The following is a 22340-nucleotide window of genomic DNA, read 5'->3' as shown; positions in this document are numbered from 1 at the left end:
AGCCATTAAGGATCCCACCCTTAAGGCATAAACAAAAATAAAGACTGACTAGGGAGTGAGAGATTCTTTACTCAGGCGACCACAAGCAAAAAAGTGTTGAAACATTTTGGTTTATTATGAAACTTTGGCGGCACAAATTTGACTGTGCGAAACAATGTTGCTGAAATAGTGTTCGTTCAGCTAAAGTCCACGGAGACGGAGGCTTTGAAAGTCTCAACACCTGTTAAAAAGGGAATGGAGGCACGGTGTGCATGACGTGAAGGGAGATTGCCTAAGGTGCATTGGACTGCACCATGGTGGATGGATACAGTACGGCTTGATGGGGTGACACAACATGTGCACCGTTTGCACAGTACACGTGCATGGACACAGTAAAATCCTCAGTGTTAATCTATCCATTTATAACTCTGAGACAGTACAGATGGAACCAAATGGACCCGGGAGGGTCCATTTGGTTCCATTTGTACTCTCTCAGAGTTAAATTAACACTGACAATTTTTGGGTGCAGGGATACAGTATAGCTAGCATTGTCTTGAACTGTGAGACTTTGTATAGCCCACATCGAGATGGAAAACACACACACACACACACACACACACACACACACACACACACACACACACACACACACACACACACACACACACACACACACACACACACACACACACACACACACACACACACACACACACACACAAAGCCTACTTTGCCTCGGTACCCAGGCTTCCTCCCTTTTCTCGGTTAAAGTCTACTTTGACTTTAAATTCAAACTCAAATCTGATCTTTAGGATTGTTTGTTCACACTGTCATTTGCTAGTGATCAGATTAGATTTGAGTATTTAGACATTGTGTCACGCTATCTGGCATTGGTTGCTGTGGTAACCAAGCCGGAACGCAATCAATTGATTGATCATAAAAGAATAAACAATAAACACGCAGCCCACCCATCTGACCACTTACCTAACACTTAAAGGGATATTTCACTTTCAAACATGTTTGGGGTCATTTTAACGTAATTGAAAAACCACGCCCCCCTCAAGGACAATGTCAGTCACGAGAACCAAGGACGGGTGTTTTCAATGAATCTATTATGATTACTAGAAAATTTGCTCCTCGGAGCACAAGTCTCCGCCAGCAGACGCACATTGGTGAGGATTTTTGGTAAGGAATTTATTCCAAGATTGGAACTTTTTCTGCTAATATCTCCTGACTAAATGTTAGCTTGGCTGATGGCACTGATATCACTTCGAAACATGCAACGCAATGATAGTGATTCACCTATTTATAGGTATGTATTTCGTCATGCGTCTCGCTAGCCAATCAAAGCACACCCTTTCAACATATTGTCACGTGTCACGTGAAGCTTGACCGATGTTAGCTTGGTGGAACCAACGAAAATCAAACGAAAACATACTCTCCACCATGCCTTCGGCCTGGCGGAGACAAAAATAGAGTTTCAAGTTACATTGGGTGTTAGAAACACAGATATAGAAACCTAGATGCCTCATTGGCCTCTGCAGTTCATTGGAGCGACGTGCTTGGTATGGTGGCCGCCATATTTCCGGGGGGCACGGGCACTGGCCAATCACAGCGCGTCTTTTCCAGGACTTGTCAGAATCTAGTTGTCCCGCCCCCACCTGCCTCTCATTGGCCTACTGAACGCCCCCTTCTGTGACATACGCGGACATTTCCAGCTGCCCCCCAGAAGAGGAAGTGCGTCCGCCATACACACGCTTTAGAGCCAGAGGAGGCGTCTACCTTTATATGTCTATGGTTAGAAAGGCTCCAAGCATAATATTAAGTTGATTATTATTTGCCTATTATGTACCACCTTAAGAACTGTGTTCAGAGTAATACGTACCTGCCACCTTAAGTGCGCAATGCGTTGTGGGTCGTTCATTCATTCCAGTAGCAACAGCAGAGAGAGCGGTGAATTGTACAGCACTGCAGTGCCATTGTGCGTCTTTGACTACTGTAAGTGCATTATTTAGTTAAGTAATGTCTGCTGTATTCATTTACCATGATTATTATTAAAGTTACTGCTTATTACCTGTTACTGTATATGCCTGTACCTACCTGTGCCTACAACCTCAGCTGCCACTATAAACCCTCTTCAATCTCCCGTTCATCACATTTCGCAACCCAGAAGAAGGGGTGAAAAGGGAGTATGCGCTGGGTGAGCAACTCCATACAAGTGGAGGGGCGGGGATTTTCGTTACCTCTGTTATTTTTTACTCTATGGTATAGGAAGGGGCCGGGGGCGTGTCTCATAAAATGAATATCAAATATCTAAATACTGAATCAAGCAACTTAAAAACTGTCTGGGGATTTTTTGTTCTTGGGGTAGTTACTCGCCCATCTATTTTGGTCCATTGTAGGTATGTGGAGTTTATATTTGTATCCGTGTCCTTTTCCTTTTGCAACGTGTCTGAGCTGAGCTGTTTGTCTGTTTTGTCTTGTTTTGTCTTGTTTTGTCTTGTTTTGTCTTGTTTTGTCTTGTTTTGTCTTGTTTTGTCTTGTTTTGTCTTTGTCTAAAATGCAGAAAATCAATAAAAATACTATTGGAAAACTGTCTGGGGTGCTCACAAAAGCCTGAGTAGATGTTAAAATGACCCCGATCATGTTTGAAAGTGAAATATCCCTTCCAAGGAAAGTGGTCAGATGACTATAGGCCGCGAGTGGGCCCTGATCCACAAGAGGTCGGGAACCACTGAACTAACTAGAAGAGGAACTGGGTTGTTGTGTTTTTTTCTCTAATTGAAGAGACGTGACAGTAACCCTGAGGGATTCAGCACGGCTGCAGGCTGTATTTATTATAAAAGAATCTGGTACTGCTTTGCCTGCACCATTGATCCTCTGGATATTATTGACCATATGGAAGCTGAGCAGTCTGCTGGGACACTCTGTGTGTGTGTGTGTGTGTGTGTGTGTGTGTGTGTGTGTGTGTGTGTGTGTATGTGTGTGTGTGTATGTGTGTGTGTGTGTGTGTGTGTGTGTGTGTGTGTGTGTGTGTGTGTGTGTGTGTGTGTGTGTGTGTGTGTGTGTGTGTGTGTGTGTGTGTGTGTGTGTGTGTGTGTGTGTGTGTGTGTGTGTGTGTGTGTGTGTGTGTGTGTGTGTGTGTGTGTGTGTTTCCATCAGCACCGGTAATTCGTAATGCATTTGTCATCCTGGAGAAAAGCTAATCAGGCATGAAAGCTCCCTTGTTCTTCCCTCCACGGAGGCCCCACTGGGGGTGGGGGGGACGACTCGCTGGGATCCAGCTGGGGCTGCAGAGTGGATGGAGGAAGAGGAGGAGGAATCGACCAATCCCCCCGAGTAAATCTAATCTGCCTGTGTCTCCGTTTGTCCCCTCACCTATGTATACTTGTTCGCTCAGAGGGGGAAGGTTTATCTGTCTGTCCATCTTTATATCCGTTTACTAGGGGTGTGACAGTTTGTAAAATGCACGGTTTGGTTCTATAGCCTACGAGAGAGAGAGGTGTTCGGAGACGTTCGGTACATTTTGTAGGCAGAAAAAAACAGCTCCTTATCAAATAAATATTATAATCTAGTATTGTTGTAGTTTTGAACAAACACAATAAACAGTTTTGTTTTTAATGGTCTCTTGAAGGAACAGTAGCTAAGGGGCCTCAATTACGTAAAGCATGTTCATAAAGCCTGCGTTTTGCACTACTGTAAGGGAAAGTTTTTAGCATGTTTGACACACTGGGGTGATGTCAGCTGACTTAATCTACTAGTCTCTCGTACAGAAAACAACATACCGTCTTTTTATTAGGGATGTCCGATATTATCGGCCTCCCGATATTATCGGCCGATATTAGCATAAAAATTGATATCGGGAAAATATCGGTATCGGTTTTTGAAAAAAAAAAAATTTTTTTTTTTTTTTTTTTTTTTTTTGCTTTATAAATAAGTTACAGGAGTTCTTACTGTATATGGTGTGTGTGATATGAAATTTGAGCTTACCCTAATCACAATAATCCCCGCATATATCGGTATCGGTTGATATCGGTATCGGTAATTAAGAGTTGGACAATATCGGTATATCGGTTATCGGTAAAAAAGCCAATATCGGACAACCCTACTTTTTATCCATCAGTTTCCGGCCCTCATAATTCACAGGGAGTGCCAGACCTATTGATTTCGTGTTTCTGGCCTCCTCTATATGACATTATAGAGTAGTCTCTCAGCATGTCTCTGAGAGTTGCACGTTGTGACTTGCCTGACGTTGTTTGGACTGCCTTGTTGAGCGCAGAGTGCATTGTTTGAACTTGTTTTAGAAACAATAGAGCATGTTGGGGTGCCCAGTAGGGTAGTTGGGGTGTGTACCACACTGGGTGGTTTATAACATAATATTCTGTGGTCTGACAAATTTTGAATTCATAATACTGCTTATATACGTTGGCCTACTCATTCTGAGTTAGGGTACTTCCTGTTTACGGGGTCTTTAATGAACTTGAACGTGAGCGTTGTTAACTCCTGAGCGAGTCAGTGACTCCTCTGACATACTGTACTATACATGCAGGAGTTCACCACTGGGTGGAGTCTTATTTTATGTTCTTGAACTGCTGCATAATTTGCTTCAGGCTAAATAAAGTTAGCATAGCATCTACATTATACCTTTAATGCATAATATGACACATTGTTTAAGTGGGTAAAAACCTACACTCACTGGTTCTTCTTGCCTTTTACAATTAATCTCTGTCTGTGATTCTATAGTGGTAGTACTGTACCACACAAAAAGTGATGAATGGGTTCCTAAAAGTCAAAAAAAAAAACACGAGTTGGGAGACCACTGTACAATGAAATGACTTATAATGCCTTCATATGCACATCCCTTACAGCGTTTTTCTAGGCATACGCACGCACAAAAGGCTTAAATACATGCAGAGCAGACTATTTGAAGCCTATTGGGTAATCGAGCTTATGCTTGTCGTATGAAAAGTGCTTTAAAAATACATTTGACTTGAATTGACTACTTGGCAGCGTGCCACAAAACTCTTCCTCAGGCAGCACTGGAGCATTGCTGGATGCATATTTGAAGGTTTAAAAACAGATTTTCTTTGCATTATACAGTGGTCTGGTCTCCTCATTCTTTATTCTATAGCCTAGTATTACACAGTAATTCAGTGGTTGACAAATGTTTTAATTTCAGGGACTCCCATGACTCTGAGAGTGTACAAATTCAACCAAATGGACCATAAGGGTCGATTTGGTTCCATTTGTACAGTCTCAGAGTTACAGACCAGTTTAGGTCCATTGGAACCCCCTAAACTTTAGGGGGTTCCAATGGACCTAAACTGGTACCTTTAGGGCCTAAAGGTACCTTGAGGGTCCCTGCTGGCCCCCACTTTGACAAGCACTGCAGTAATGAATTGGCTGGGTAGGAGGAGGTTGACACATTATTGCACCTCATTAACCACATGAACCCTAGCACCCCTATTCTGGGCATGTAGCCGAACATGTGCCAAAAAGTACCAGATCTACAAGCCCACAATGCGTCACAATTGTGAGTTTGGCTCTTTTTGGTGGCAAGATTTGGTGTAGCGTGAAAAAAAGAAAGAAAGAAAAAGGAATGTGAACTAGTTCATTTTGTGCGTGGAACTTAGTTCAAAATTGAAAATTGTGAACTATGATGAACCTAAACTAATACATTTTAGCCCATTAAAACCGGGGAAGCATGTGTCATTTTAGATTTTACGTTGGCTGCTCAAAAATGTCAGATATACAAGCTAACAGCGCGCCTCTTCGTGCTGTGCTGCGAGCTTGTACATCTGTTATTTATGAACAATTTTGAAAAAATCTTGTTGATTTGTTCAAATGTTGAATTTTTAAACACAAATCTTCTCTTCTGGGGGTCCCTGGCACAAAACATTTTCAGATGGGGGGTCCGCGGCCATATATAGGCCTATATCAATTTGGGGGTCCTTGGCACGTGAACTACTGGTTCAGAAGGCATTTGTAGAAACGGCCTCAGGTCTTCACGGGTTAATCTGTCAACTGAACACTGAAATAGCTCTTGTGGTGAAGTGTGAATGTGTATAGCAGTGCTGTGCATCGCAGTGTAAGTCCACGTCAGGCATGAATGGGCCACGTTGTGACATATGTCAGGTCCACTCAGCATTTATTCTGTGCATTGTTGCCGTTGCACTCACATTGGCCCACATTGCCCAGGGGACGCGGGGGGGGGCGCGGGGAAATGGCCGCGGGAGGCGCAGAAATCGGACAGTCGTCCTCGGTTCAGATGGGTAGAGAAGTTTAGCCTGTGACCAAAGAGCCAAGTGGGTTTGAATCCCCTGTACAATTCAACATTTCACTTCAATACATGTGCACTGAACCGTGACTGGTGTTGCAGCTGAGGGACAGTAGTCAAACCATACTGTCCATACTGTACACTGACTGCTGTGGTTAACCTGACCTGAGGCCTATTCTACAAATGCCTTCTAAATCAGTAGGCCTAGTTCTTAAACAAGGACCCCCAAAATGATATGTATTTCATTCCCCCCATTGGAAAATGTTTTGTGCCAGGGACCCCCAGAAGAGAAGATCTTTGTTGTAAAATAAATCTCAATTATTCAAAATGTTTCAAACACTTTTTTCAAGAAGCTCTTTCTGTGTTATTTTCACTACTTTTCAACAAGTTTTTGCCTAATAATGACTAGACCAAAACGCTACGTTGAAAGTGGTTAAGAATTTGCATTAATTCCTAACATACCGTGATTCCTGATGTGAAATTCTGTAAAGGGGAAGAAAATAAACCATTGTGTAAGGAATGTACAGGTAGGCTACTTGGTCTTTAAATGTAAAGATAACAGTAATTGTAATTGTGTCTGTAAGATACTGTACATACATACTGTACTTGTTTCTCGCGCGAAACCTGGCCACCCTGCACACAGTTTAGCGCGAGCCGTCGCGCGCGCGCACACACGCACACACACGGCCGTCGCGCGAACACAGCACAGGCGCGAGCCGTCAGTGCACGCGCACGCACACGCACACACACGCACACACACACACACGCACGCACGCACGCACGCACGTACACACGCACACACGCACGCACACACACACACACACACACTCTTACACGGCGAACACACAGCACAGGCGCGAGCCGTCGGTGCGCACGCGCACACACACACAGCACACACACACTTACACGGCCGTCGCGCGAACACACAGCACAGGCGCGAGCCGTCGGTGCGCGCTGCTGTTGTTTTTTAAAAGGCTAATAAACAGCTGAGATTTGGCGAAATTGAAAAACGGGCTTCGCAGTTAAGTTCAGATGGTAATGAGGAATGGCTGTGTGCAAAATAAGATCAAGTGCTCCAGCCAGTGAGGAGAAACGGCACACAGACGAACGAACGACGAACGAACGAAGGCCACAGAGGTTAGTGAAATTATAGGAGGAGGATTATAGGAGGATAGGAGGAGGATGTACGGGTCCATTTTGAACCCCCTCAAGGAACCCTGAGCATCCCTGGACCCCACTTTGAGATCCAAATGTGCCTTTTTGTACCAAATTGTCCAGTTGGTGGAGCATGACATGAATATGAGCCGGACCGGAACAGATTCGGATCCCAGGGGACCCATACTAACCAAATGTTTCAATTGGCACTGTATTTTAAAACCCTTGGGAGATGTCACACTGACACATAACACACGCACACCTGAATTATTTTATTAATATCTTGCCTTATAAAGCATGGACTGAGATGTCTATGTCTTGTGTATGTGTATATATATATATATACACACACACACACACACACACACACACACACACACACACACACACACACACACACACACACACACACACACACACACACACACACACACACACACACACACACTTCTATATAAATTAGCATCCTATCATCCTATCAGCAACCTGTTATCCAGCATCAGTTTTATTTCATCAGTTTTACAGGTTTAAAGCAGTGGATAATATATTTTTTTCTTTTTGTAGTATCCTGTGAGAAGAGACAGGACAGAGGGTAGAGTGAGAGCAAAGGGAAAGCGATAGAAAACATTTTAAATAGAGCAAATAAAGAATATTTTACATACAGATAGCGTATGTGAAAACATTATATTTACGACATTAGCATCATATGCAGGTGTGCACAATGCACATGCCATCTAGAAACATTAGTATCATATGTAGGTGTGTGCATCACTTCATGCCATAAGGCTGGGTAAAAATAAATAATTGTGACTGCAATTGTCCTCAGTGGTGTATAGTAACTAAGTACATTTACTCAAGTACTGTACTAAGTACACATTTGAAGATTTTTTTTACTTAACTGGAGTATTTAACATTTTCAGTACTTTTACTTCTACTCCACTACATCTCAGAGGCAAATATTGTACTTTTAATCCACTACACTTATTAGATTTTTTTTGTTACTAGTTAGATAGGTAGATTTTGATTATTATTACAAAACATACATTAACCACTTCAGCCCTATATACATTTCGACCATTTGAAAATAGCCGATCTACAAGCTCACAATGCGATCTGCTATTTTCAAAAGATTTTTATACATTTGAAAACTTTAAATGGGACATTCTGCATAATGAGTACTTTTACTTTTGGTACTTTAAGTACATTTTGATGCCAATACTTTTGCACATTTACTCCAGTCAATTTTGATTACCGGAGTATTTCTACACTGCAGTATTGATACTTTTACTTAAGTAAAAGATATGAGTACTTTTTCCACCACTGATTGTCGTTCATTGTCCATTGAGCTTTGACCACGCATCGCCTCTACAGTTCCTGGAGGGAGGGGGCATGCTCACCTCCCACCTAGCGCTGGGCTAGCCGCACCGCCACCCACTTGTATGTTTTTTCAATTCGCAGGCCGTGCCGTTCCCATAGGCTGTGACACAGCCTGTCAAGACACTTTTAATGGAGCGGTTGTAGAAAAGCCTGCGGATGCGGGGGTTCTGCAACAAACTTCTTCAGACAACGGCTGTAGCTATATAGCTGCCCTATAGCTGGTTGGTGTTGGTGCCGTTCGTCTCCTCGGGTGATATATTGACCTCGGCTGGTTGTTGTTGGTGGGGGCGGTCTCACACAGAGTGGGTGTTGGGGAGGATAGGCTCTATGCACAGCAGCCACATTGGACAGAAATTTGGCCCCTTCCTTGCTTCCTTCACAGGTGTTACCAATGACACTAATGAAGGCTCTGTCCCATTTAGTGTAGCACAGTGGTTCTCAAACTTTTTAATTTCAAGGACCCCCATAACTCTGAGAGTGTGCAAATGGAACCAAATGGACCCGGGAGGGTCCATTTGGTTCCATTTGTACACTCTCAGAGTTACACCCTCTCAAGGAACCATGAGGGTCCCTGGACCACACTTTGAGACCCACTAGTATTTCTAGTCAGCCAACATGCACAATATCAGCACCCTGACTCTGTTTGACCAGAATGGAACAGAGCCTTCATTAGTATCATTGGTAACACCTGTGAAGGAAATCAGAAGAGGCCCAATTTTTCTCCAAAATGGCTGCTGTGCATAGAGCCTATTGCAGGCGGGTTCTGTATGCATCTTGTTTTTTTTGCCCTGCAGTCAGTTATTGCCTGTAGTGCCTGCCACGTGCTCCTGGTGTTGCCGCTGTTGAACTGGTCCACCGTTTTAACCCTGTGCTCCTTCTGAGCTCCTTCTGATGGTGGGAGGACTGCACGCCACGGGTAGGCCCCACGTGCAGCACTTACCTCAGCATTTATCCATCGTTCATTGGTTTCTGCCGGTTAGGGTAACAATCCGAACATCCGTCTTTTTTCCGTTCAACATCATCAATGCACTTAATAATGCGCTCTTCATAAAAGCCCCCATGCGCTGTACCCATATCAACACCTGCCGCCTGTATGCAGCCACGTTCTGCTACTGTTAGACCTTGAGAATGTTTTTGTTTTGTTTTTGTAGTGCTTTGCTCTATGGCACCTTGGCATAAGCTGAAGGAGGGGATGGCATTACTTAGTTACTCCTAGGGATGCAAATTAGTGTTTGTGTGAAGAAAAGCCTACACACACACACACACACACACACACACACACACACACACACACACACACACGTACACCCACACGCACACACATATTGTACGCACACACACACACACGCAAACAGGTAGATTACGCCTCCCAACGTGTGTGCAAGCAAAACATCTCAATCTGACTTTGTACAATAACTTTGAACAAAAGTCGGTCTGTGCTGTGTTGAGTACTGTAGCAGTCAAAGGGTGTGTGTTTGAAAGAGATTGAGAGCTTGACAAAAGAGAGAGCTGAAGAAAGCTGTTCAAGCATGCGCTGTCGGTGACAGAGCGATGTAACAGCAAACACAACACTGTTTAAATTAACGCCAGAACGAAGCATGAAATTCGCCTCATGCATTTTTGATGAGAGTTTTTTTTCACCCACGAGTAACTTCAATCACGCTCCGCTGGTTTCCGACAAGCCCTTAGAAGTGGGTGTCATCAAACTTGACGCGTCGCCTCATGATGTCTTATTTATTCAGTGATATATCCAATAATACTTAAATCATCCGATGTCTCGATTCCCAGGGTCCCAAAGCTATGGCAAACAATTGATGCACTGTTATTATCATTTAGACGTGCGTTGAGATAAATTGGCACTCAGGCATTTCTTTGTACTTCTGTTGCCTAATAGAAGTGCACACCTCTATTGCATAATAAAGGTGGTGGGAAAGATTTCAGATCCCCATAAGTTCATCTTTAAGAAACATTTGAAACTTTCCACACACAATCGAATCACCTCTCTTCCTTTAATTTAGCTATATCGACATTTCAGTATAAAAATCACTTTCAAAGACAATATCACAATGTAGTGATCATCACCTCCAAATACTAAACAATCAGATGTCGTCTTGCACTCACTTGCATGTACAGTAGATTAAGTGATTTGTGTACAAATAGTATTTCTGACGCCGTACTGAACCTTTGCTGTGGTGGAAAAAGTACTTTTTTAAAAACTTTTTTATTTTTTTACTTAAGTAAAAGCATCAATACTGCAATGTTGAAACACTCTGTTACAAGTAAAAGTCCGGAATTAAAAGTGTCCCATTTCACAAGTTTATAAATGTATAAAAATCTTTTGAAAATAGCAGATCTACAAGCTGAGATTGGCTATTTTCAAATGGCCGAAACGTAAGTTTTCAAATAATTGTAGTGGAGTAAAAGTACAATATTTGGATCCGAGATGTAGTGGAGTAAAAGTATTGGAAATTGGAAATACTCAAGTAAAGTACAAATACCTCAAAATTGTACTTAAGTAACAGTACTTGAGTAAATGTACTTAGTTACACCACTGCTCTTTTGGACTATGAAGGGTAAACCCACAGCCTTCCATAACCTGAAAACTTTCCATAACCTGTCAAGTTCTTTGATGAGTTTTATTGTTTATGTTTCCATTATGACCTGAGAAAAAGACAAGAGACACGCACGTCCCTGACCTTCTAGTCTGGGGTGCTGGATCAAAGGCTCAACATGTAATGAAACAGAATATGATCTGCACGCCAATAAAGTATTCCCATTGGCAGAATGTATTTGGCCCTCAGGGCTAGGTCTGAGAAAGAGCCCTGAGGCTTGAAATGTTACCAAGTAAATTCTACATTATGACCTGAACCACCTCTGAAGGGGGAGGTACGTCATAAAAAAAGCTAAAATAGCAGACCTACAAACTCACAACGCTCCGCGTAGCGCAGTGGTTATCAAACTTTTTTCATGTCAAGGACTTCCAAATTGACACATATTAGCCAGCGGACCGCCTTTTGAAAAGGTTTTGTGCCAGGGACCCCCAGAAGAGAAGATTCATGTTAAAAAAAGCATTCATTGTTTTCTTTTTTCCCCCCAAAATAGCAGATGTACAAGCTTGCAGCAAGGCACGAAGTATTGCACGGTGAGCTTGTAGATCTGCTAGTTTTGAATAGCCAACATTTAATGGATCGAGTGGTTAACATTAATGTGATGCTATATTAACTACTTTTGCTGGGACCCCCTGGAACACCCCCAAGGACCCCTGGGGGTCACCGGACCCCACTTTGAGAACCACTGGCGTAGCTAGCGACGCATTGTGAGCTTGGAGATCTGCTATCTTTTGCTATTTTAGAAAAAGTGAGTTTTGGGTTCCAGGATCTCTGGGTTAGTACCGTCTCCTGAGCTCTAATGAGGTTATGTGAACGTTATGTGAACTGGAGCCGTAGTCTATGGAAACAAATCCAGACCCTGTGAAATATGTTACACTGCACCGTAAGGTTCATTCAGTTCTTGTTGACGAAAAGAAAGAGAGACATTAGAAAGAAGAAAGTTTGAACCAGACCAGAGAGAGAGCTCTGGTTCTTTTCCCATGTCTCCAATAATCCAATTTTTGCTCCCTGAAACCAAATCTCGTTGCTAAGCAAAATTTGCCTAAGACATTCTCTCACCGGCCACAATTAGATTTGTTGCCTGGCAACATTCACTGCAGGGTGTACACACACTACCAGGAAGTGCAGTGGCACATTGCAGCTGTTTCTAGTGCCTAGCCTGTCCATCGTGTTATGGATGCATGTACTGTTCGTCTGTCTGACAAGACATTGTCATTGATGATAACTAGTGACCAAATTACCTAAAAAAGAAAATCTATAAGAATATCATGACTTTTCACTGGTGACTGGTCACTGTTAACAGTGAGTCGTCTTCTTTTGTTCAGTGGTGGAAAGTAACTAAGTACAAGTACTAAGTTCTGTTTTCAAACGATTTGTATACACGACAAACTTGTGAAATGGGACATACTAATGAGTAATTTTACTTTTTGTACTTTTAAGTGTATTTTTATGCCAATTATTTTGTACTCTTACTCAAGTACATTTTGAACACCGGACTTTTACTTGTAACAGAGTATCTCTACATTGTGGTATTGATAATTTTACTTAAGTAAAACGTTTATGTACTTCATGCACCACTGCTGTTAACAGTGAGTCGTCTACTTTATTTTGCCATGTAGATACAGTATGCTGAAGTCTTTCCCCTTTTCTCTCTTATGTTTGCAGTGAAACCAACCGTTATCGATGTGGGCATTTATGTCAACAGCATCGGCCCTGTGTCGTCAATCGATATGGTGAGTTTGTAAACCTTGTTTATGTACAGTGTATGTTCTTTTTTTCTCTCTCTGGTTGTGTTCTCTCTTTCCCTCTGTACACAAACATATCGCATAGACGATAATGATACCATTTATCGGATTGTGAACAACATGGTACCCAAATATCTATAGTCATTACTTTCCTAAGGTTGATAACGTACCTGTACAGCATTCTGTCATTCCACCAGAAGGAGTTCCACAATACTTTGAGTTCCACAATACTTTGAGTTCCACAATACTTTGAGTTCCACAATAGTTTGAACAGTGATTCAGAAGCTGTATGGGAAAGGACTCGTCATTATATTCTGCAGCTGTTATGTGGAATGAGTTACTGTACCTTCAAGCTTTGCAAGTCAATTAGCTCTGGTGTTGACTTCAAGACCTCCATAGAGAGCTGGCTGAATAGAAGCTGGACCCCAACCATCAATCAGTTGAGTTGTAGAAGGTTCTGTTGGGAAACAGTGGTATCACTGTTTCCCAAACAGTGCGGTATAGGTCGCGAGAAATATCTCCTTTTTTTTGTGTGTGTGTGTGTGTGTGCATGGTAGCCTGGTAAACCCTCCCTCCGGAAATCTCATTTCCGTTTGATTCCAGGAGTGAGTCTGGCCTGATTGCCCATTGTGGGAGTTTCTAGCGGAATTACCAAGTAACCGAGCCAATCAGCGTCCTCGCTCATTGTTTTGTGATTGACAGCGGGGGTAGGCCAATCAGGTGGAACCAGAGTGGTTCACAGGTCATTAATCAATACACCTTTCATACAAGCTGCTCATTAACATCAAAGACAAACCAATTACTCCTGGTGATAATCACTGCAGCCTAAAGCGGCTTAATTGGACATCAAAGGGCCACTTGGACATCAAAGCAACATTACTCCCGCCCAGCTCCAGCCCACAGCCAAATTGCCCATATAGGTCTACAGGCCAGACTCACTCCTGAAATAAAATACAATTGAGATTTCTGGAGGGAGGGTTTACCAGGCTATGTGCATGGGGCTAATGTCAGGCACCGTTGAACCGGTTGGCATGAAACTTTTCATGCACACAATAGGGAAAGGAAGACTCTCCACCCCAAGTTTTCCAGCTTAACAGGCTGCTTCACGTTTTGGCCTTTGACTCTTGAACTGTATATCGTACTGTATAATCATACACCAATGACACCATCATGAACCTAACATCCAGTCATAATTGGAAGTACACCTCCTGGGTAGGCAACCCGGCCTGGTGGAGATCTGCACTCAAAGTGAACTTTCCTTCATTTCTTTTATATTCATAAGATAAAAAGATATAGTTTTTGTGCACTTTTCATGATTAAGTCAAGTTAGGGATAAAGAGCTAGAGGTTTAAAAGCAAAACATCAAAAAGACTAATGGGCAGGTGGATCAATGCAGATCCCATTAAGAAAGGCTTGAACAAATACCATGAGATACAAGACAGTCACATGAAAGATAAAATTGCGACGACATTTAATGGGAGAAAATAGCTACTCCATGGTTACCCGAAATTATGAAAAGTGCCGTCTGTCAAGGGATCAATGCAGCACATCTAAAGCATTCAAGCTTTAATCCCCTATTTGCAAACGATGGTGCTTTGTGCATGGATTTGGCTCTGTTTTGTGGCTCAGGAGTTTGAAAAATGTTTTCGTCTAATTTTTCATTTTGTAGGTCCCTGCACTTAGATACATAACCATAGTTTTGCGTTAGGACTGAAAAGATATATCACTGTACTGCATATCACAAGCTCAATGCTGTTATTTGCACCTCCAAGACAATGGTGGACTGAACCACGCAGCCTAATAGTCATATGTGTGTTTAAAAGAACACAGCCCACATGGTAATATAAATGTTTACTGCTTGAGAGCTCTCTGTTATTTCATGGGAAAAAATCGGCCCATTCTAGACCCGATATTAATGAAAACGTTTCATCTCTCAAATCACCAACTGTTCAAGGACAGACTGTTGCTTTTCAACATGACATAGTTCCTAGTCATGAGACAAAATCTAGCTTGTTTTCATTGTCGGAACAGTTCTAGTACGAGCAGTGGTGGATACAGAATGTGTCTGACGGCTGGGCCTTTGCGAGGGGGAGATTGTATATTAATATAATATAATGTCGCCATCCCCAGAATGATTTCTTGTGTTAGGCGATATTGTGACACACACATCATGGGAGGCTGAGGTCAGTCGCATTACCTTTAGAACCAGCTTCATGAAAACAGACAGCGCAGTTATCACACATGAGACGATTACATTTTCCGTCCGGCATGATGAAAAAATAATTGTCTTCCCATTCTGCATGGAAGCGGTATATGTCTCGTCTTCGGTCTCTTCCTGGTGTCACTTGAGCTCACTTACCGAACTCGTTCTCAAAAGCTGCTTGTCTAGTTAGCTGTGTTTTAAAAGTAGCCTTGTATAGACTACAGCAGTGGTTTTCAAAATGTTTCATTTCAAGGACGCCCAAATTGATATGTGTCAAAGACAGTGGTGGAAAAAGTACTCGCATTTCTTACTTAAGTAAAAGTATCAATACTGCAATGTAGAAATACTCAGTTACAAGTACATTTCCGGAATAAAAAAAAAGTACAAGTACAAAAGTGTTGGCACAAAATGTACTTAAAGCACCAAAAGTAGAAAGTACTCATTATGCAGAATGTCCCGTTTCACAAGTTTTCAAATGTGTAAATTGTATACAAAATATTTTGAAAATAGCAGATCTGCAAGCTCACTATCTATATCTATATCTATCTCTATATCTATATAGTTGATTGTCACAGAATTCCTTTTCGCTACAACTTTAACCACATGAACCCTATCATCCCTATTCTGGGCAAACATTCTGCAAAAATAAGCCAACATTTTGGTGAGAATAGCCGATCTACAAGCTCACAAGACTGCCTTTTTGTTTTCTGCTTGCCCTGGAGAAGGCCTAGAGTATGTGAGGCCAAAACATGTAGTCTTGATTGATCCCCCCCCCCTTTTTTTTATCCAAATAGACCAATTATTTGTTTACTAACATTGAGACTGGACGCACAGGTGATTGTTTCACGCAATCAATTCCCAACCTGTTGTTTCGGGGTGCGCTGGTTTCAGCGCACCCCAACCCCCTCTTCTGTGTTGGCTAGTGAGGCGCGTCCTAGCGATACCTGATAGAATGGGTTTCATTGCACGCATACTGGTTGCACGCATTCTGGTTCTTATCAGTGTGACGTCGTCTGTTAAGGGGTCTATAGCACTGGCTTTTAGAACACTGCAGCCCTCCTCTTTTGCTTTTTTTCTTGCACTGTAATGATGTGTGGTTTCAATCAAGCACGGCAGCATCTCACAGTAGGAATTCTCCTTTTATTTGTGGCAAACAGAACTCCAAACCAGTTCCACTTTTGATCACAGAGAGCGGAGGGAGGGGGCGGGGGGGGGGGGGGGGGGGGGGGGGATATCCCTATCACTCATGGCTTTCTCCCCACACACACACACACACGCACACGCACACACACACAAAATAAATGACTAACCCATTCAATCCGGGAACGCATCTGTGTCATTTTAGATTTTTAGCTACAGTATAACCATTATTTTATACTTTGGCAATTTTTGCAAATCTTTGAAGATATATATTTTTTATATATTTTTTAAAGCAAACATTTGTAACTCAAATCTTTGCATCTGGGGGTCCCTGGAACTAAATATTTTGAGATGGGGGTCCGCGGCCAAATACATATCATTTTGGGGGTCCTTGACATGAAAAAGTTTGAGCACCACTGATATAGCAACATACGTTTTTCAGAAACCTGATTTAGAAGACATTTTGTAGACGCGTTCCGGGATTGAATGGGTTAACTGATCACACGCCGATGGCTTCAAACACGAATAACACATAAACCCCCCCCCAACTCACCAACTCATTCCCCGTGGTAAATAATAACACAATAACACAACAATAGACTGCAGACACGCCTGAAGCATACTGGGGAGTCCCTGAATCAGAAAGAGAGTGCGAGAGAGAGGTACAAACACCAAAACAGCAGGGTATTCAGGAGTACACATGTGAGGTCTTGTATCCATTTGTAACTGCGAGAGTGTAACAAATGTAACCTAATTTGTTTACATGACGAAACGCTTGACTTGAGGAAGTCCCAAAGCAGGTAGTGCAGTCGTTCTCAAACTTTTTCAATTCAAGGACCCCCAAATGTATATGTATTTGGCGGCGGACCGCCATCTGAAAAGGTTTTGTGCGAGGGACCCCCAGAAGAGAAGATTTATTCCAAAATGATTCCAAAATTTCCAAAATCTTTCGATATTTTTCAGAAATGTTCAAAAATAGCAGATGTACAAGCCTGCAGGGGGTTCATCCCTATGTTCCCCATGGTTCTATGTTCCCCACTTACCTTACGGGTTAGGGTTTAGGGTTAGGTAAGTGGGGAACATTGAACCTGGGGAACATAGATACGCTAGATCTATGCATGTAGATCTGCTATTTTTGAATAGCCAACGTATAAATGGATAAAGTGGTTAAAATGCCCCCCCCCAACATAAGCCAACATTTTGGTGAGAATATAGCCGATCTACAAGCTCACAAGACAGCCTTTTTGTTTTCTGCTTGCCCTGGAGAAGGCCTACAGTATGTGAGGCCAAAACATGTAGTCTTGATTGACCCCCCCCCCTTTTTTTTATCCAAATAGTACTGGCTTTTAGAACACTGCAGCCCTTCTCTTTTGCTTTTTTTCTTGCACTGTAATGATGTGTGGTTTCAATCAAGCACGGCAGCATCTTACAGTAGGAATTCTCCTTTTATTTGTGGCAAACAAAACTCCAAACCAGTTCCACTTTTGATCACAGAGAGCGGAGGGAGGGGGGGGGGGGCGATATCCCTATCACTCATGGCTTTCTCCCCACACACACACGCGCACACACACACACACACACACACACACACACACACACACACACACACACACACACACACACACACACACACACACACACACACACACACACACACACACACACACACACACAAAAAATAAATGACTAACTGATCACACGCCGATGGCTTCAAACACGTATAACACATAAACCCCCCCCCAACTCACCAACTCATTCCCCATGGTAAATAATAACACAATAACACAACAATAGACTGCAGACACGCCTGGAGCATACTGGGGAGTCCCTGAATCAGAAAGAGAGTGCGAGAGAGAGGTACAAACAAACACCAAAACAGCAGGGTATTCAGGAGTACACATGTGAGGTCTTGTATCCATTTGTAACTGCTAGAGTGTAACAAATGTAACCTAATTTGTTTACCTGACGAAACGCTTGACTTGAGGAAGTCCCAAAGCAGGTAGTGCAGTCTTTCTCAAACTTTTTCAATTCAAGGACCCCGAAATGTATATGTATTTGGCCGCGGACCGCCATCTGAAAAGGTTTTGTGCGAGGGACCCCCAGAAGAGAAGATTTATAATTGCAAATTATTCCAAAATGTCCAAAATCTTTCGATATTTTTCAGAAATGTTCAAACATGCCTGCAGGGGGTTCATCCCTATGTTCCCCATGGTTCTATGTTCCCCACTTACCTTACGGGTTAGGGTTTAGGGTTAGGTAAGTGGGGAACATTGAACCTGGGGAACATACTGTAGATACGCTAGATCTACAGTATGCATGTAGATCTGCTATTTTATAGCCAACGTATAAATGGATAAAGTGGTTAAAATGATTGTGATGCTATATTAACTACCCCCTCCCCTCTGGACCCCACTTTGAGAACCACTGTGGTAGTAGTGTGTGTACTGTATGACCTGCCATGGCATGGTCGGTCGCTGCTCGCCGGGCGGTGGACCCCTGACCGGGGTTTTGTGGAGTGAGTGTATCCACCCCCACCGTGACATTTCCACCGCTCCACTACCCCCCACCCCCCTCCTCCCCCCCTCCATCGAGCCGAGTGGCTGCAGCATCGCTGTCGGAGCCCATGGTCGCTGATCGCTGAGATGTGAAACCACAACAGCCCCCTGGGGGGCTGACTCCACCGGGATGATGAGTACAAAGACACTGCAGTTCGCACTCTCTGTGAGGTTCTCTGTCTATCTCTCTCTCTCTCTCTCTCTCTCTCTCTCTCTCTCTCTCTCAGGCCACCCCCCCCCCCCCCCCTTGCCCATTTCACGGCGCCAGAGAGAAAACAACAGATTTTTTCAGCATGCTTTGGCCTTATTTGCTTTATTTGTTTTTTCCTCTCTCTCTCTCTCTCTCAGATCAGCACATGTTCACTCCATGGAGCATATCGTTGCTATCTCCGTAGTCTAACTTTTTTTTTTTTTTGTAAATTAACGCCCTACTTGATCATACAACAGCGTCACACAAAAGTATCCAAAATAGCAGATTGCGACGTGTTTTGAGCTTGTCGATCTGCTATTTTTTATTCGAATTTTGGGCATAGTGAGGTTTCCACCCGACAGAGACGATATCGACTTATTCTGAATTTAAAGTAAAGCAAAACCTGTGTGTGCAGCCCTTCCGTGCGTGCGTGCATGTATACACCTGTCTATGAAGATGCGCTTGTGCATGAATGCACAGGTATAGTGCATTCATGTATGTGTATTCATGTATGTGTATAAGTATACAGAAACACTCTGCTACAAGTAAAAGTCTGGAATAGAAAAAAATACTTGAGTAAAAGTACAAAATGCAGAATGTCCCATTTCACAAGTTTTCAAATGTATAAAATGCTACAAAATCTTTTGAAAATAGCAGATCTAAAACCTCATAATGTGTCACATGGCGACCCATTGTGAGCTTGTAGATCGGCTATTTTCAAATGGCCGAAATGGGGCTTAAGTGGGTAATATATGTTTAGTAATAATAATCAAAATCTACAAAGTAACAAGTAACTAAAGTTTTAAAATAATTGTAGTTGAGTAAAAAGTAGTATTTGCCTCTTAGATGTAGTGGAGTAAAAGTGAAAAGTACTGAAAATTGGAAATACCTCAATATTGTACTTAAGTACAGTACTTTTACTTGAGTAAATGTACTTAGTTACTTTCCACCACTGGTAGTAACCAGTGAAACTTCCACATTGAAAAACCAGGTCGAATCCCCAGGAGGGACGTGGGGACGTGCGTTCCATAATGATCCAATATGACACAAGGAGCATTAATGGATTCTACACACAGCCAGCGTCACACACGGCACACACTGGACTCCACCTCTGACCAACCTCTTCACATCCATCCGCTCCTGGTGCTTGTCCCTTCTGGCTTCAGTGGAAATATACCGTCAACGTCTGGGTATAACGTTCTTAAAGGGCAGAATTGTTTGTAACTGTGTTCTCATGATGATGAATCCCAATCCTCGTAACTTGAAGGGGTGTGCCACTTAATCCCAATTATCATAGGTAGACGCCCCACATATCCTCATTAGCATCCCAATTACCATAGGGAGCCGCCCCACCAATCCCCATAAAATGCTTGACTGCATGGCCCTGCCTGCAGTCACACCTGTGTGTGATTGCTGCTCACAGAAATCACAGCAAATCACACACAGAAATGAAGTTGAGAGCATAGGCGGCGGGTAATGAAGGCTAGGGTAGGCTAAGCCTTCCCAAATGTTATCCTGGAAAATTTTTGAAATTGAGCAAATTATATATAATAAATGTGCGCAGCATTATTCAATTTTCATCCTGGGGCTCTGTATAAATTGGTCAATATCTAACCCTAACCCTAACCCTAAAACCGAAATAAAGTAACCAAAAAGTAACTTTATCCGCGGTAAACCCGAAAAAAATCTCGCGCGCGCGGGAGGGGGACACATGCACGCGCGCGTGCATGTGTCCCGTATCAGCCTTCCCAAATGTCGGGCTCACCCGCCGCCTATGGTTGAGAGAATGAAGTAAAGAATACCTAAACTAAAGTCTAAAGATGGTGGAACACCAGACTCCAAACATTAAAAAAAAAAATCTATAGTTCTGTGATGGTACTTCTGAAGTGAACAGGAAATGATTGTATTTAATTAATGAATGTATTTTATTATTTCTCTCACATTAATCAACATATCACCACTGTACATTTGCTGAGTGTTGGGGTGCATCAAGGGTGCATGTTATCCATTTTTCATGTTCAGGAGTAGCTTTAGTAGTGGATATAAAACATTTTATTACTGAAAGCTGGGTGGTGGATATGGAGGGGCTTTAAGGTAGCAGCTGCTTGGTATGTAATAGCGTGGAAATAGGGATGTGGTGGGTGATGGGGCTTGGGATAATTTCAGGCCTGTTGAAAACTAAAGCAGACATTTTCATGTCAAGGACCCCCAAATTGACATGCATTTGGCTAAAATGCATCTACAAGCTCACAATGACACGTTTGTGAGCTTGTAGATCGACTATTTCCAGGGAAGAGATTTGTTGTGGGGTGGGGGAGACTGCATAGAGCCCTGGGGGACCCCAATCAAAAAAGTATATCGTCTCTGATTCAAATTCAAAAGTACCAAAAGAGGCAGATCTACTGTACAAGCTCAAAAAAAGTTTTGAAAACACACAAAAATTAGGGTTTAAGTGGTTAAAAGATGGAGTTGCTATTTCAGATGGCAACTTTCAGCTATAGTGCACCTTTGTTTGGATGCACCACACAGTACGTACCTATTGAGCAGATTAACAAGCACTTAGTAAAGGCAACGAAACAAAAGTGCCAAGTATCAGTCAAATCAATTTAGATTAAGCAAACTTTGTTGCAAATTGAAAATTCATTCAGTCGGGAGAATGCAGACCTGAGACACGCAAAAGAAAACCCTAGACACGCAAAAGAAAAACAACAATACGACAATAAGACAGTCCTGGAATAATAAAAACGATTACATTAACTCTGTAAAAACAAAGTGTTTTTTTTTCATTCATTATTGGAGCTCCTCAGGCAGATTGTTTTTCAAAGTCTAGGGACCCTGATGGCCACCCCAAACAGACTGACGGGATCTCTCCAGGATGAAAGCAAACAATAATCTCATTAATTACAGCTGACAGACAGAAAGCAAATACGCAAGCAAACCCATGGGAGTGGGGGATTGGAGCCGGAATAAATCAAGACAGTGGTTCTCAAACCGTTTCATGTCAAGGACCGGTGGTGGGAAAAAGTACCCAATTTCTTTACTTGAGTAAAAGTATCAATACTGCAATGTAGAAATACTCTGTTACAAGTTAAAGTTTGGAATTCAAAATT

General features: G+C 42.5%; 1 protein-coding gene across 1 annotated transcript in view; it reads left to right on the top strand.

Moving 5' to 3' along the window:
• The window catches only part of LOC311040377 (gamma-aminobutyric acid receptor subunit gamma-3-like), a gene marked incomplete at its 3' end in the record, with an annotated part of 176953 nt that overhangs the window by 30782 nt on the left and 123831 nt on the right, over positions 1–22340 (top strand). Inside the window, exon 2 of the mRNA XM_084050625.1 lies at positions 13063–13130. Within this exon, the coding sequence (XP_083906751.1) occupies positions 13063–13130 (68 nt within the window). The remainder of the gene's footprint in view (positions 1–13062; positions 13131–22340) is intronic.

This window comes from Gymnoscopelus microlampas (genome assembly GCF_963454915.1).
Source record: "Gymnoscopelus microlampas genome assembly, chromosome: 24".
In the NCBI taxonomy this organism is placed as follows: domain Eukaryota; kingdom Metazoa; phylum Chordata; class Actinopteri; order Myctophiformes; family Myctophidae; genus Gymnoscopelus; species Gymnoscopelus microlampas.
The sequence above is the reverse complement of the archived record's forward strand: the minus strand, read 5'-3'. Positions and strand labels throughout refer to the sequence as shown.